Source organism: Scyliorhinus torazame, chromosome 18 (genome assembly GCF_047496885.1).
Source record: "Scyliorhinus torazame isolate Kashiwa2021f chromosome 18, sScyTor2.1, whole genome shotgun sequence".
NCBI classification, from domain to species: Eukaryota; Metazoa; Chordata; class Chondrichthyes; order Carcharhiniformes; family Scyliorhinidae; genus Scyliorhinus; species Scyliorhinus torazame.
Genome location: NC_092724.1, coordinates 26,085,280 through 26,102,654, shown reverse-complemented (window position 1 = coordinate 26,102,654; position 17,375 = coordinate 26,085,280). Strand labels below are relative to the sequence as shown.

Sequence of the window (17,375 nt, the reverse complement as noted above, 5' to 3'; positions counted from 1 at the left end):
TCCTAAGTCTTGCCTTATTGCATCATAATTGCCTTTCCCCAGCTATAACTCTTGCCCTGCGGTATATATTAGTCTCAGGAATCTCACACACTTAAAAATAAATTTAGAATACCCTATTTTTTTTTTCCAATTAGGGGCAATTTAGCATGGCTAATCCACTTACACTGAACATCTTTGGGTTGTAGGGGCGAGACCCACACAGACACGGGGAGAATGTACAGACTCCACACGGACAGTGACCCGGGGCTGAGATTGAACCCGGGTCCTTGGTGCCATGAGGCAGCAGTGCTAACCACTGCACCACAGTGCCGCCCTGGAATCCCTCCCACTTTTGAGCTTTTAGGATGTTTGATTTTGTCGCCCATATTAATTTCTTTTGATTTTTTTACATTTGAATTAACTGAACCTTAATGACACTTGCATTATAAGGAAACATTCTGCCTTCTGAAATTCTATGAAATTATGTGCTTGATATTTTGAAAGCTTATGGAGCATTTTTAATTTGCCTGGATCTGGTTGTGCTCTGTTTTGTATATAGTTCGAGAGGACCTGTGATCTGATGTTAAATGAACTTGGGCAGAATAGGATTGTGTCGTCGGGTTCTGATGAAATAGCGATGATCTTTCCAAGTACTGACTTAGAAATCCCTAGACTGTTCCCTAATGGCTATTTAACATACTCTCTGGACTCTGATGATTTTACTTAATGTGATGAAAAAGAGACAATTAGACGGACTGGAGTAGATTGAATACTGTAAACATGTTCTAATTTTGGAGGACAATCCCTAGCTGCTACCATTTTCAGATGCATTTAACAGAATGTAAATAGTGACCAGTGCTGTGCTTGAATTAGTTATGTTCTGTACAGGCCTGAAACACTTCCCACCTACTGACTTCATCTAACACCACAAGATGATCGAATAGTGAAAATTAGCCCACATTACACAAAATGATTGGTTCACTATTGTACCATGGCAGTGTGATACTGTTATTTAGGGAGGGGACTACAAGCAGGGCTCTGTACTTGTACAGAAAAGGTTGAGCAAATCCCTTTCTCGTATAGAGAGAGCTTTGTATCATTTGAGAACAGAAGCCCATGAAGGGAAGGTAATTGCTTCATTCACCCTTTGCTGTGTGTGCTGACAACGATCCTTCATCTTCACACAGGTGAATGGACCAGACGGAGTTCTCCAGAATGGAGCAGTTGATGATGCTGTTGCCAAAGCAAGTCAGTTGTTACCGGAACTGAACTTTGAGGAAGATGAAGAGGATACGTATTACACCAAGGACCTTCCTTTGCATGCCTGCAGGTACCACAATCTGACTTTGCAAAATGTGAAGTAGGAAGAAACACGAGAGCCGTGTCTCGCAGTATTAATCTGTTCAATTTAATGAGCATCACAGTATAGTGTGTCATCATCAGCAATTATGAGGTGAAAGTAAACAGCTTGGGCTTCTAGTAAAATGCCCTCCATGTGACATGATGTGGTGGCTTCACTCCACACAGTGTGTGTTTCCTGTTAACAGGTTGACATAGAGTGGGTACATTCAGTGAAATGGGAGACCCCTTATTTTTAAACTGTGTTTCCTATTTTTCTCTCCTGCAAGGGGGAACATCCACCCTGTTTCAGTACCCCAGGATCCTTTGTTTCAGTAAGGTCATCTCTCATTAAACTTCAGTGACTACAGGCTCAACCTAGCCAATCTTTCCTTCTAAAATAATCCCCCATCCTAGCTATCAATCAAATGAACTTCTGAACTTCCAATGCATTTATATCCTTCCTTAAAATTGAGACCCAAACGGTACACAGTACTCGAGATGTGGTCTCACCAACACCTTATACAACTATAGGAAAACATCTCTACTTTTCTCTCCCATTCCCCTTGCAATAGGCAGCAACATTCATTTGCCTTCCTAAGAGCTTTCTTCCCTTAGTTGAAAACAAATACAAGCCAGTGAAATTCTGGACCTCGTAGCAAAAGCTTTTATTCCACTCATTCTGTTCTCTTTTGCAGTTACTGCGGAATTCATGATCCAGCCTGTGTTGTTTACTGTAATACCAGCAAGAAATGGTTCTGCAATGGCCGTGGAAACACCTCTGGCAGGTGAGTTGAGATTTGTGAAGAGCAAATTGTGGCCTCAATCTGAGACTTTTGGGATCAGAATAACTCATTTGGTTGCACTCTTGACTCTGAGTTTGAAGTTTGTGGGATCAGGTCTTGCTTCAGGTTGACATTTCAATAGAGTACAGGGGGAATTCTGCAGTGTTGGAGATAAAGCTTTAGGCTGAAGTTACCTATTCAAAAAGATCCATGTCATTATTTGTTGAAGAGCATGGAATTCCCCAGGCACCACAGCTGTGAACCAAAACCACAAAGCAGATTGGCCACTCCATCCGTTGCGCCTTGTGGCAGATTGGCTGCTGTGATTGCCCACAACAGTAATTGAAAAGTAGAATTGATAGTAGAGATAGTATAACTTGGCGTCATGAAAGGCGTGATGAGCTATTTACAGGACTTCCCATTAAGTTGATCATTAATTTGGTGTTCTCATAGACCTAGTAACCTCACCCCACTGCTATTAACAGTCTGTTTGTTCACCAACATCTAAAGTTTAGAAGTGGATTCAACTTGTAGTCTCACTGTAAACCTTGAATCTGTACAATGCCATGCATATAACTCGATCCTTATGTTTAAATTTATTAGATTTTAACGATTTTGTTTCTTTTGGTGACCCTGCCTTTTCTATTCTAATACACTGAATAAAGTTAACTTGCATCATATTTAACTTGACTATTTCTTAACAATCAAAAGTTGATCTTGGTTAATATTTCATTTTCGTTACAGGAGAAAAGCACTTGCATTTATCTAGTATCTTTAACCAAATTTCCCCATAGTGCTTCACAGCCAGTGACCTACTTGAACTGTAGTCACTGATTTTAACGCAAGAATCATGGCAGCCAATTTGTGCAAAGCATGCTCCCTCAGGCAACATTGCGAGAATGACTTGCTAATCTGTTTTTGTGATTTGGTTCAGGGATAAATCTTGGCCAGGGCACTGGAAATCACTTTGCTGTTCCTCTTCGAGATAGCTAGGTGTAAAAGATCCCATGGCACGGAGGGATAGATGGGGCATCGGTTTCAACTCTCATCTTAAAATAAAATGGCATTTGGTCAATACTCACTGGAATGTCAGCCTTGATTATTGTGCTCAACCATGTGACTGAGGCAAGAGTACCACCAACTGAGCCATCACTAGCACTTGAATGAATGAAATGAAAATTCCACTACTATACGTTAATGATGCAATGCTACTAAAAGTGCTGGAAGGTTATTGATTTTTCTTTTGGCAAATGTTCAGCCGAGTGAGCTACCAGATCACTGCAGCAGTGAGCAAAGGAAAATTAAATATTAAGGAAAGGATTCATTTCACTCACTGATTGCAATGGAAACTTTCTCTCAAAGGCAGTGAAATGAGAGATTAAATTAACTTTCTGTTCTTTATATCTTGGAGCTGCAGAGTTACAGTTGTGAGATGCTGCTGAGCATTGAGTAATTCACTGAACTACTCTTCTATACCAAACCTTTATTATAGCGAGGCTCCAATGAATCCTTTTTTTTAATATATTTTATTGAAGATTTTCCGTTTTTACAACTTAATAAAGAATATACATTAAACGTTATTTAAATAATATATTAAACTAACAACAGATGGAAAAAGAAATAAACAAAAAGCAAATATCAACAACTAACTAAGAAAAAACAAGAACACAGAATAATCCCCCCCCCCCCTCCCCCCTGGGTTACTGCTGCTGTCTTTTCTGTTTTTCCATTATCGTTCCGCGAGATAGTCAAGGAACGGTTGCCACCGCCTGGTGAACCCCTGAGCCGATCCTCTTAACGCATATTTTATTCGTTCCAGTCTTATGAACCCTGCCATGTCGTTTATCCAGGCCTCCACGCCCGGGGGCTTCGCTTCTTTCCACATAAGTAGAATCCTTCGCCGGGCTACTAGGGACGCAAAGGCCACGACGTCGGCCTCTTTCGCCTCCTGCACTCCCGGCTCTGCTGCAACCCCAAATATAGCCAATCCCCAGCTTGGTTTGACCCGGACGCCCACCACCTTTGAGAGCACTCTTGCCACACCCTCCCAGAACTCATGCAGTGCCGAACACGACCAGAACATGTGAGTGTGGTTCGCTGAGCTTCCCGAGCACCTCCCACACCTGTCCTCCACCCCAAAAAACCTGCTCAGTCTTGCTCCCGTCATATGCGCTCTCTGTAGAACCTTAAATTGAATCAGGCTAAGCCTGGCACACGAGGACGAGGAATTTACCCTACTTAGGGCATCTGCCCACAGCCCCTCCTCAATCTCTTCCCCCGGCTCCTCTTCCCATTTTCCCTTCAGCTCCTCTACCATCGCCTCCCCCTCGTCTCTCATCTCCCTGTATATTTCGGACACTTTACCTTCTCCAACCCATGCCCCCAAAATCACTATCCTGGACCCCTTGCGTCGGGAGCCGCGGAAATTCCCTCACCTGTTGCCTCGTAAATGCCCTCACTTGCATGTATCGGAAAGCATTCCCTGGTGGCAACTTATATTTTTCTTCCAATGCTCCCAAACTCGCAAACGTCCCGTCCACAAACAGGTCCTTCAGCTTCCTAATTCCTGCTCGCTGCCAACATTGAAATCCCCCATCTATCTTCCCCGGGACGAACCTGTGGTTATTCCTTATCGGGGACCACACCGAGGCACTCGTCACTCCCCTATGTCGTCTCCACTGCCCCCAGATCTTCAAGGTCGCCACCACCACTGGGCTTGTGGTGTACCTTTTCGGGGAGAACGGTAGTGGCGCCGTCGCCAGCGCTTTTAGGCTTGTTCCCTTACAGGACGCCGTCTCCAACCTTTTCCACGCCGCACCTTCTTCTTCCCTCATCCACTTACAGACCATCGACACATTGGCGGCCCAATAGTAGTCACTCAGACTCGGCAGTGCCAATCCCCCTCTGTCCCTACTGCGCTGCAGGAACCCCCTCTTTACCCTCGGGGTCTTTCCCGCCCACACAAAGCTCATAATGCTCCTGTCTATTTTTTTAAAGAAGGCCTTTGGAATCAAGATGGGGAGGCACTGAAACACGAAAAGAAACCTCGGGAGGACCACCATTTTAACCGCCTGTACTCTGCCCGCCAATGACAGGGGCACCATATCCCACCTCTTGAAGTCCTCCACCGTCTGCTCTACCAATCGCGTCAGGTTAAGTTTATGTAGGGTTCCCCAGTTCCTGGCCACCTCAATCCCCAGGTATCGAAAATTCCTTGCTACTCTCCTCAGCGGCAGAGCATCTATCCCCCTGCCCTGTTCCCCGGGGTGCATCACAAAAAGTTCGCTCTTTCCCATGTTTAATTTGTATCCCGAGAACTCTCCAAACTCCGAGTATCTGCATTACCTCTGGCATCCCCTCTAGCGGGTCCGCCACATATAGCAGCAAATCGTCTGCATATAGTGACACTCGATGTTCCTCCCCCTCTCTAAGCACCCCCCTCCACTTCTTAGAGTCCCTCAGCGCTATGGCCAATGGTTCAATTGCCAACGGGCACAGGGGGCACCCTTGTCTTGTACCCCTATGTAATCGAAAGTATCCCGATCTTTGCCTGTTTGTAACGACGATTGCCACCGGGGCCGCGTACAAGAGTCTAACCCATCTGATGAACCCCTCCCCGAACCCAAATCTCTTCAGCACCTCCCACAAATAGTCCCACTCCACCCTATCGAATGTCTTCTCTGCGTCTATCGCCACCACTATCTCTGCCTCCCCCTCCAGTGGGGGCATCATCATCACCCCGAGCAACCTTCGTACATTGGCATTCAATTGTCTCCCCTTAACAAACCCTGTCTAGTCATCATGTACCACCCCTGGGACACAATCCTCTATCCTTGTAGCCATCACTTTGGCCAGCAGTTTGGCGTCTATGTTTAGGAGGGAGATGGGCCTGTATGACCCGCACTGCAGCGGGTCTTTGTCTCGTTTCAGGATTAGCGATATCGTCGCCTCCGACATTGTCGGGGGTAATGTAGCCTCATTAAAGGTTCTCGCCAAAAGCGGGGCCAACAGGTCCATATATTTCCTATAAAATTCCACCGGGAACCCATCTGGTCCCGGGGCCTTCCCTGCTTGCATGCTCCCAATTCCTTTGATCACCTCATCCACCTCAATCTGCACCCCCAGACCTGCCACCTCCTGCCCCTCCACCCTCGGGAACTCAAGCTGGTCCAAAAAGTGTCTCATCCCCTCTTTCCCCTCCGGGGGTTGGGACTTGTACAGCCTCTCATAGAATGTCTTGAACACCTCGTTCACTTTCCCTGCTCTCTGCTCCATCTTTCCCGTTTCGTCCCTAACTCCACCAATCTCTCTCGCCGCCCCCCTCTTCCGAAGTTGTTGGACCAGCAGCTGGCTCGCCTTTTCCCCATATTCATATTGTATCCCCTGTGCCTTCCTCCACTGTGTCTCTGCCTTTCCCGTGGTCAGCTGGTCAAACTCGCCTGTAATCTTCGTCTTTCTCTGTATAGCCCTTCGTCTGGGGCCTCCGCATACTTCCTATCCACCCTCAAAATTTCCCCTACTAATCTCTCTCTTTCTTTACCCTCTTGTTTCCCCTTGTGGGCTCTGATGGAAATCAGCTCTCCTCTAACCACCGCCTTCAACGCTTCCCATACTACTCCCACCTGGACCTCCCCATCGTCATTGACCTCCAGGTATCCCCTCACCCTTCCGCATACCCCCTCGTCCGCCAGTAGTCCCATGTCTAATCGCCAGAGTGGGCGCTGGTCCCTTTCCTCTCCTAGTTCCAGATCCACCCAATGCGGGGCGTGATCTGAAACGGCTAAGGCCGAGTACTCCGTTCCTGCCACTTTCGGGATCAGTGCCCTTCCCAAAACAAAAAAGTCTATCCGGGAATATACCTTGTGGACGTGGGAGAAAAAGGAAAACTCTTTACCCATCGGTCTGGCGAATCTCCACAGATCTACTCCCCCCATTTGCTCCATGAACCCCTTCAGCACCTTGGCCGCTGCCGGCCTTCTCCCGGTCCTGGATCTGGACCGGTCCAGCCCTGGGTCAAGCACTGTGTTAAAGGTTCCCCCCCCCCCCGCCCCCCATTAACAAGTTTCCCACCTCCAGGTCCGGGATACGTCCCAGCATTCGCTTCATGAATCGCATGTCATCCCAGTTCGGGGCATATACGTTCACCAGCACAACCGCCTCGCCCTGCAATCTGCCACTCACCATCACACACCTGCCCCCACTATCCACCACCATGGTCTTAGCCTCGAACGATACACGTTTCCCCACCAGTATTGCCACCCCTCTGTTTTCGCGTCCAACCCTGAGTGGAATACCTGTCCCACCCATCCTTTCCTTAGTCTAACCTGATCCGCCAACTTCAGGTGCGTCTCCTGGAGCATAACTACGTTCGCCTTCAGTCTCTAAGTGCGCAAACACCCTTGCCCTCTTAATCGGCCCATTTAAACCTCTCACATTCCACGTGATCAGCCGGGTTGGGGGGGCCATTTACCCCCCCCCCCCTCGTCGACTAGCCATCCCCTTTTTTAAACCATCTCCTCACCCGGGTCTCACGCACCCGTCTGTCCCCCAGACGACGCCCTCCCGTCCCGACCACCTTGTCTCGTATCAGCTCCCCCTTACTCTCAGCAGCAGCAACCCAGTTAATCCCCCCCCCCCCACCCTTAGATCCCCCTCTAGCTTGATTACTCCCCCCATATTGCTTCCGGAAGTCAGCTATCTCTGGCTGACCTCGGCTTCCCCCGTTCATCCTTTGACCTCCCTGCGTGTGAGGCTCCCTTCCTTCCTGCGCCCTTTTCCCCGCCAGTTTCCATAGCGCGGGAAAATACCCGCGCCTTCCTCTCAGCCCCGCCCCTAATGGCGCAGTTCCCTCATTCCCCTTCCCTGTCCCCTTTTCCACCGGCGCCCACATTTCTTCATGTCCCCCACATCGGGGGGAGAAAAATTCCCCGTCCAACATTATTATACATTAGCCCTCCCCTCTCCCCACTTTACATTTCTGTGCCACCACCTCGCTGCCCCTCTCCGGGCAATTTCTCAAGTCTAGTCCAATTTCTCTTCCTGAATAAAGGCCCATGCCTCCTCCGCCGTCTCGAAGTAGTGGTGTTTGCCCTGATGTGTGACCCACAATCTCGCCGGCTGCAGCATCCCAAATTTGACTTTCTTCCTATGGAGCACCGCCTTGGCCCGGTTGAAACTCGCCCTCCTTCTCGCCACCTCCGCACTCCAGTCTTGATACACGCGTATCACCGCGTTCTCCCACTTGCTACTCCGTGTCTTCTTAGCCCAGCTCAGGACCATCTCCCTGTCCCTGTAGCGATGGAACTTCACCACTATTGCTCTCGGTGTTTCCCCTGCCTTTGGTCTTCTCACGAGGACCCGGTATGCTCCCTCCACTTCCAGGGGGCCCGTTGGGGCCTCAGCTCCCATTAGAGTATGGAGCATCGTACTGGCATACGCCCCAGCATCAGCTCCCTCTGTTCCTTCGGGGAGACCTCAAATCCATAAGTTCTTCCTCCTCGAGCTGTTCTCCAGGGCTTCCAGCCTTTCTATGCGCCTCTTGTGTAGTGCCTCATGCGTCTCCATTTTTACCACCAGGCCCTGTATCTCGTCTTCGTTCTCGGCTGCCTTTGCCTTCACTCCACAGAGCTCCCATCGCCTGGACCTTCTGTGTTTCCTTTAGTCCCTCGACTGCCAGTAACATCGGCGCCAGCACCTCTTTCTTGATCTCCTCCACACATCGTCGGAGGAACTCCTGCTGTTGCGGGCCCCATACCATCTGGGCTCCCTCGGCCGCCATCTTGCTTCTCCCTTCTCTTTGCCGCTGCTCCAAAGGATCCTCCGTAATCTGGCCACTACTGTCGCTCCTTTCCATCCACACCTGGGGGGGACTCCTTCCTTTGTCACCTCACACTGGGTTTGGTCGCAAAAAATTTCCGTTGGGGCTCCCGATAAGAGCCCAAATGTCCGTTGAAACGGGAGGTGCCGAAACATGCGGCTTAGCTGGTCACCGCCGCAACCGGAAGTCCAATGAATCCTTTTAAATGTTAGTGATGACGTATACTTGAAAAGATATATATTTTCCTGTCAGTGTGCCTCTGTGATAGCATTCTCGACTCTTAAAGCCCATGAGTTGAAGATTTTTTCATGACTTAAGTGCATAACCCAGGCTGATGCTTCATTGCAGTACTGGGGGGATGCTGCGCTGTCAGGGTGCTGTCACTCGAAAGAGCTGCGAGATAGAGCCTCTGTTTGCCAGTTCGGATAAATGTAAGAATTCCATGGCACTATTTGAAGATGGGCAGACAGCTTTCCCCAGTGTCCTGAATTTCTCCCTCAACTAACGTAATCATAAAGAGTTTAACTATTTATTTACCTAATTGAAGTCTTGTTTGTAGTTTGGCAGATCAATTTTGCTTATAAGTGACTATGCTTCAGAAATATTTGATAGCTTTGAAATCCCTTGGGATGTCCTGAAGGCATGAAAGGTATACTTCAGGTTAACTTCCTGTGCTGCCCACATGGATCATCAGTATCATCCTCCTGTTGATATTCAAAATATTGTTTTTTGTCAGCTGAACGAGCGCTTGCATTTTGATTTTCAAGTTGAATAAATGCCCTTTGATTTCATTCCAACCTTGCAGCCATATTGTTAACCACCTGGTGAGAGCCAAGTGCAAGGAAGTGACTCTGCACAAAGATGGACCACTAGGAGAGACGGTCCTGGAGTGCTATAACTGTGGTTGTAGGAATGTTTTCCTCTTGGGCTTCATCCCTGCCAAGGCTGACTCTGTGGTGGTGCTGCTGTGCAGGTGAGTCAACTTGGTTTGAAGCTGCAAAGGGTAAAAAGATTAAACTGGTAATGTATGGGCTGATAAAGCTATTAGTAGCTAAGCTACAGAGATCAGGAAAAATCCAGGGCGATCGGTTGCATGACATTGGAAGATGAAATTAGAGATGATATAACCAAAGGGCAAAGAAAAGTACAGCACGGGGCGGCACGTTGGCACAGTGGTTAGCACTGCTGCCTACGGCACTGAGGACCCAGGATCGATCCCAGCCCTTGGTCACTGTCCCTGTGGAGTTTGCACATTGTCCCCGTGTCTCCGTGGGTTTCACCCCCACAACCCAAATATGTGCAGGTTAAGTCGATTGACCATGCTAAATTACCCCTTAATTGGAAAAAACATAATTGGATACTTTAAATTTATCTAAAAAAAGAAAAGTACAACACAGGAACAGGTCCTTTGGCCCTCCAAGCCTGTGCAATCATGATGCCCTAACTAAAAAATAAAAACTTTCTGCCCGTACTGTCTGCTTCCTTCTATTTCCTTGCTATTCATGTATCCATCCAGATGCCTCTTAAATGTTGCTAATGTTCTTGCTTCCGGGCAGCAAGGTGGCGCCGAGGTCCCAGGTTTGATCCCGGCTCAGGGACCTGTAAGATAGCCCGGGAGCATTAGAAGGTTTCTGTAGCCAGAATGAAACTGGGCGGACAAGCAGACCCGGTCCTGAACCTTCCGTGCTGCAGTTGAGGTATTGGCATTGCCGATGCAGGTTGAATCTCTGAAGGTGAAACTCAGTGGGTCCTATAAGGTAATTAGAAGAATGAGCAAGATAATCTATTTAATCAGTACTCCAGACTAGAGTATAAATATGCTGAAGCAATACTATCGTAAGGAGGAAGACGAAAGGGTACCGGTGTCATGTGGGTACAGGCGTGTCAGGTGGTACAGGTGGTGGAAGAGGACGATGACGCCAAGAGGGAGATGGTACGCAGCAGAATGACCCTCCGATAATACGACTAACCAATACTGATATTTTGGGATAGTTCGGAGGCCCAGTTTGTCTATTTAAAAGGACAACCGAATGATCTATAAGAGACCATGGAAAAATACTGATGGATTTGTCGGGACACCCCAGGGTGCGCACAGTTAACCAGACATGATGTGGACATAGGAAACTCGAGCTGATAAATCAGCATCTATACCAGCTGAATCGCCGAAAACTGGCTCAGTTAGGCAGAGATCCAATATATGTTGGAAAATTGAGCCTAGTAGGAGTAATTGGAGTTCGCCGATAGTATTAGGGCCCAAGCTGATTGTATAGATTGCCACACAGTTCTGCATAGATTACCGGAAGATAAATGCTATCACCAAAACCGATTCGTATCTCCTTCCAAGATTGTATGGATAGAATAGGTAGTGCCTCCTTCCTGTCAAAGGTGGACTTATTTTTTTTAAATGCATTTTATTACAAACGTGTATCAAAACAGGTTACAGCGAATAAACACTCCGGGAAACATGCTTCCCGCCAATCAACTATACAGACCGTACAGATTTTCCCCCTTTTTCACCCCCTTCCTCCCCCGCGATGAACAGCAAGTCGTACAGGTCACCCAACCAAGCTGCTACCCCCGGTGACGATGCCACATGGGCAAAATTCGCTGCTGTGCAATCAGAGAGGCGAAGGCCAGGACATCGGTCTTCCTCCTCTCCATGAGCTCCGGCTTCTCTGAAACCTCATATATCGCCACCAAAGGATCCGGGTCCACTCCCTGCTCCACTATCCTGGCTAAGACCGCAAACACTCCCGTCCAGAATCTTCCCAATTTTTCACACCCCCAAAACATGTGTGTTATTTGCTGGTTCCCGCCCACCCCTCTCCCAAAGATAGACCTTGAAGGGTTATTGGCAAGTCCCGTTAATACCTAGGACTAGGGAGCTATCTGCTTTTGTAATTCCCCAAGGGTTGTTTCAATGCAGGGTAAAGCAGAGGATTAAAATGAAAACCAGAAGCCCCGATTCACACTTGCGAACTAAACAGAGATGTTCCGAAAGAAGTCACGCAAACTGTGTTTTGTCCCCACCCTCCCTCCCCTCTCTCAAGCGTAGAGTAGTAAAAACAGAAAATGTTGAATAAACTCAGGAGGTCTGGCAACATCTGTGGAGAGAAAGAGTTAACACTTGGATCTAAATGATCCTTCTACAGAATTGAGGCATGGTCGAAATGTACAGAATTATAAAATTGGCACGGGGGCAGAGGAGGAGGTGGGGCAGAATAGATGACCATAGATGGGTCGGGCAAAGGAGATATGGACAAATTTGTCATGGACATGAGACAAATAATAATCTTTATTATTGTCACAAGTAGGCTTACATTAATACTGCAATGAAGTTACTGTGAAAAGCCCCTAGTTGCCACACTCCGGTGCCTGTTCGGGTACACTGAGGGAGAATTCAGAATGTCCAATTCACCTAACAAGCATGTCTTGTGGGAGGAAACCGGAGCATCCGGAGGAAACCCACGCAGACACAGGGAGAGTGTGCAGACTCCGCACAGACACTGACCCAAGCCAGGAATCAAACGCATGTCCCTGCCGCTGTGAATCAACAGTACTAACCACTGTGCTACAGTACCAAAGGGGAGTGTTAATGGTGCCATTAAGGGATGAAGATGCTAATGGTGGCAAAAAGTGAGGTAGCAGAATGTGTTGATGGGAGCAACTGAACAGCCGGGGACAAGCGGCGAAGTGGAGGATGGGTGTGGTTGTGTTGGAGCAGGCCAGGGACAGCAGAGTAGGCTGTGTACACGCATATCAAATAGACTGCATTGTATGCAGAATTTGAGGTAGATTAAATTGCTGTTTCACCTGGCTACCCAGCTCCACAGCCATAAATCATGGTTGCACAATCCCCAAATCCAGGATTATTGTCTTTCTACTGTCAGTTCTTTTTTATCAGTCAGTTTTCAAATATGTATTTCTTCTGGTCATGTGGGAATCTATTAGTAAAGAACAAGAGGCAGAAATGCAGAGCAGATTTCCTCTTCCTTTGAAAAATACAAATTTCATGTTCTAGCATAGGAAGCAAGGTCGTTTATTCTGTAATTGTAAGCTATAATTTTAAGTGAGTTGAGACTAGCACCAGTGTGTTTTAATATAGTTGTCCTGACATTTGATGCTGGGCGCACAAACTCATTAACTCATCTGGAACATTAATGGTGCCATGTTATTGGAAAATGGTGTTTCAGCTAAACCCATTTTATGCAAAAAGAAACAAATGAAGCAGTCGGTGGAACATATGGTGTCAACTTAGGAATTTGAACAGTCAGTGAGTGGCAAGCCCATCAAAGAATAGAACAAACAGCAATGTTGGTTTATACTGCATAATTTTGGGACTTCCGGTTGCGGCTATGCAGAGCTAAGTCGCACGTTCGGCAGCTCCCGCTTGGAACGGACTTTCGGCTTCTTTTCAGGGCCCCCAAAGGCATTTTTTCGACATCTCCCAGTGTGGGAAGAATACTGCAACATTTCCCTGACAGTGTATGGCTTGGACCAGGAGCAGGGCGACTAAAAAAAGTGGTGGTGAACCCAAAGAAAGTGCGAGGGAAAAAGAGCAAGATGGTGGCGGGCGGGGACCAGGCAGCGTGGATGCAGTGGGCGCAGGAGCAGCAGGAGGTTATCCAGCGCTGCTTCAGGGAGCTCGAAACGGACCTGCTGGAGCCGATGAAGGCTTCATTGATAAGCTGCTGGAGACCCAGACAGCCCAGGGGGTGGCGATCTGCGAGGTCCGACAAAAGATCTCCGATAACTAGGTTGAGACCTTGGGCCGAGCGGTAATGGTGGAGGCGCTCCACAAGAAATGACAGGAACGGTTCGAGGAGATGGAGAATCGGTTGAGGCGGAGGAATCTGCGGATCTTGAGCCTCCCAGAGGGGCTGGAGAGGTCGGACGTGGGGGCCTATGTGGTCACCATGTTGAACTCGCTGATGGGAGCGGGGTCCTTCCAGGGGCCCCTGGAGCTGGAAGGAGCCCATAGAGTGCTGGCGAGGAGGCCCAAGGCTAACGGGCCGCTGCGGGCGGTGTTGGTGCGGTTTCATTGGTTCGCTGATCGGGAGTGCGTACTCAGGTGGGCCAAGAAACAGAGGAGCAGCAGGTGGGAGAACGCAGAGGTTCGAATATATCAGGAATGGAGTGTGGAGGTGGCGAAGAAGAGGGCCGGTTACAACCGGGCGAAGGCGGTGCTGCACAGGAAGGGGGTGAAGTTTGGCATGCTGCAGCCGACGCGACTGTGGGTCACCGACAATGACCGGCACCATTATTTTGAGTCCCCGGAGGAGGCGTGGGCCATTGTTCAGGCCAGGAAGCTGGACACAAATGGAGGGTCGGGATGGGGGGCCTGGCGTGGGGATGGTCGGGGATTGTTGTGTTATATTTTGAGGGAAGGTTCTTTGTTCTTGTTTCTTTTTGATTCAGTGTGGGTGGTTAGGGTGGGTTGCGCACTGTTTTGGTTGGGTCTGTCGGGTGGACTCTTGGAGGGAGGCAAGTAAACGGAGTAGGGGGTAGATGGCCGGTAGGGGGGGGAAGGGGCCCCGCGGGGGAGGGTGAGGCCCGAGTCGGGGGTGAGGGGACTGGGCCTGTAAAAGGAGCTGCGCCAGAGGAGGCGGGGCCGGGCAGGTGGAAAGCACGGGCTTTTTCCCACGCTGAAGGCTGGCGGGGGCGGGGAAGCACAGGCTTTTTCCCACGCTTGGGATGGAAGGGGGAGGCGGACAGCCTGCTGGTGGGTAATGGAGGGGGAGGGGAAGTCCCACAATGGGAGGAGTCGAAGGAGAGGCGTGAGTGCCCGGGGTCAGCAGGAGTCAGCTGACTTGCGGGAGTGCAATGGGGGGAGCAAAACAGCGAGATGGGGTCCTAGCTAGGGTGGGGGGGGGTAGCGGGGAGGGGGGGTGGTTACTGGGTTGCTGTTGGTGTGGTCAAGGGGGAGCTGGAGCGAGTACAGGGGGTTCTTGGTTCGGATGTCTGCCGCCGTGGGGTGCGGGCGCGTGACTGGCCGAGGAGTGGTTGTGGCTAGTCAGCGGGGGAGGGGGGGGGGGGGCGGGTTGCCCCCTGATCCGGCTGATAACCTGGAACGTAAGGGGACTGAACGGGCCTGTTAAGCGGGATGTGGTCATGCTCCAGGAGACACACCTGAAGGTGGCAGACCAGGTAAGATTGAGGAAGGGGTGGGTAGGTCAGGTGTTTTATTCGGGGCTGGATGCCAAAAATCGGGGGGTAGCGATCTTGGTGGGAAAGAGGGTGTCGTTCGAGGCGTCGAGTATTGTGACAATGGCGGCAGGTACGTAATGGTAAGTGGTAAGCTGCAAGGGGAGAGGGTGGTGCTGGTCAACGTGTACGCACTGAACTGGGACGATGCGGGTTTTATGCGGCGCATGTTGGGTCGGATCCAGGACTTGGAAGTGGCCTGATAATGGGGGGGGGGGATTTTAACACGGTGTTGGATCCGGCACTGGACCGCTCCAGGTCTAGGATGGGTAGGAGGCCGGCGGCGGCTAAAGTGCTGAGAGGGTTTATGGACCAGCTGGGAGGGGTGGACCCTTGGAGATTTGCAAGGCTGGGGGCTCGGGAATTTTCATTCTTCTCGCATGTGCATAAGGCCTATTCCCGGATCAACTTTTTTGTTATGAGCAGGGTGCTGATAGCGAGAGTAGACAATATCGAGTACTCGACGATATCCATTTCGGATCACGCCCCGCATTGGGTAGACCTAGAGCTGGGGGAGGAGAGGGACCAGCGCCCGTTGTGGCGCTTGGAGGTGGGGCTGTTGGCGGACGAGGAGGTGAGCGAGCGGGTCCGCGGAAGTATAGAGAGATACCTGGAGGCCAACGATAATGGGGAGGTCCGAGTGGGGATGGTCTGGAAGGCGGTGGTTAGGGGAGAGTTGATCTCCATTAGGGCCCACAAGGAGAGGAGAGGGAGAGGCTGGTGGGGGGAGATGGTAAGGGTAGACCGGAGGTACGCGGAGGTGCTGGAGGAGGGACTGTTGAGGGAGAGGCGTAGCCTCTAGGCCGAATTCGACCTGTTGACCACCAGGAAGGCGGAGGCGCAGTGGGGGAAGGCCCAGGGGGCGGTTTATGAATATGGGGAAAAGGCAAGCCGGATGCTGGCGCATCAGCTTTGGAAGCGGGACGCAGCTAGGGAGATCGGGGGAGTTAAGGATAGTGGAGGGAGTGTGGTGCGGAGTGGGGTTGGCATCAATGAGGTCTTCAGGGACTTTTATGAGGAGCTGTATCGGTCCGAGCCCCCACTGGAGGAGAGAGGGATGGGCCGCTTTCTGGACCAATTGTGGTTCCGAAGGTGGAGGAGGGACTGGTGGCGGGATATGGGGCCCTGATTGGGTTGGAGGAGCTGGCCAAAGGAATAGGGAGCATGCAGGCGGAGAAGGCACCGGGGCCGGGCGGTTTCCTGGTCGAATTCTACAAAACATATGTGGACCTGTTGGGCCCGTTGCTGGTTAGGACCTTCAATGAGGCTTTGCCCCCGACGATGTCCCGGGCACTGATCTCCTTGATCCTGAAGCGGGACAAGGATCCCCTGCAGTGTGGGTCTTACAGGCCGATTCATTGTTAAATGTAGATGCCAAGGTGCTGGCGAAGCTCTTAGCCATGAGAATTGAGGATTGTGTGCCGCAGGTTATCCACGAAGACCAGACTGGGTTCTTGAAGGGGAGGCGGTTGAACGCGAATGTGCGGTGGCTCCTGAACGTTATTATGATGCCGGCGAGGGAGGGGGAGGCGGAGATAGAGATGGCGATGGACGCTGAGAAGGCCTTTGATAGGGTAGAGTGGAGGTACTTGTGGAAGGTGCTGAAGAGGTTCAGGTTTGGGGAGGGGTTCATCAGGTGGGTTAGGCTGTTGTATGAGGTCCCGATGGCGAGTGTGGCCACGAACAAGAGGAGGTCTGAGTACTTTCGGTTGCATCGAGGGTCGAGGAGGAATCCCCCCCTGCTCTTCGCACTGGCGATTGAACCCCTGGCTATGGCACTGAGGGAGTCGAGGAACTGGAGGGGGTTGGTGTGGTGTGGGGAGGAGCATAGGGTGTCGCTATATGCGGACGACTTGCTGCTACATGTGGCCGAACCGGTGGGGGGGAATGCCGGAGGTAATGAGGATCCTCAGGGAGTTTGGGGATTTCTCAGGGTACAAGCTCAACATGGGGAAGAGCGAGTTGTTTGTGGTTCACCCAGGGGACAAGGAGAGGGGATTGGCGAGCTCCCACTAAAAAGGACGGAGAGGAGCTTCGGGTATTTGGGGGGCCAGGAGCTGGGGGGGCCCTGCATAGCCTCAATTTCACGAGGCTGGTGGAGCAATGGAGGAGGCGGGACGCGTTGCCGCTGTCCCTGGCGGGTAGGGTGCAGTCAGTCAAGATGACGGTGCTCCCAAGGTTTTTGTTCTTGTTCCAGTGCCTCCCCATTCCTATCCCGAAGGCCGCCTTTAGGCGGGTCAACAGGGGCATAA

At 50.3% G+C, this 17,375-nt stretch overlaps 1 protein-coding gene across 2 annotated transcripts in view; it reads left to right on the top strand.

Annotated features, from left to right (window-relative positions):
• Positions 1-17,375, top strand: part of upf1 (UPF1 RNA helicase and ATPase) — a 108,272-nt gene that overhangs the window by 34,363 nt on the left and 56,534 nt on the right. For both annotated transcript variants that reach the window (XM_072482422.1, XM_072482421.1), the window contains exons 2-4: positions 1,167-1,309; positions 2,016-2,105; positions 9,725-9,892. In XM_072482422.1, the coding sequence (XP_072338523.1) occupies positions 1,167-1,309; positions 2,016-2,105; positions 9,725-9,892 (401 nt within the window). The remainder of the gene's footprint in view (positions 1-1,166; positions 1,310-2,015; positions 2,106-9,724; positions 9,893-17,375) is intronic.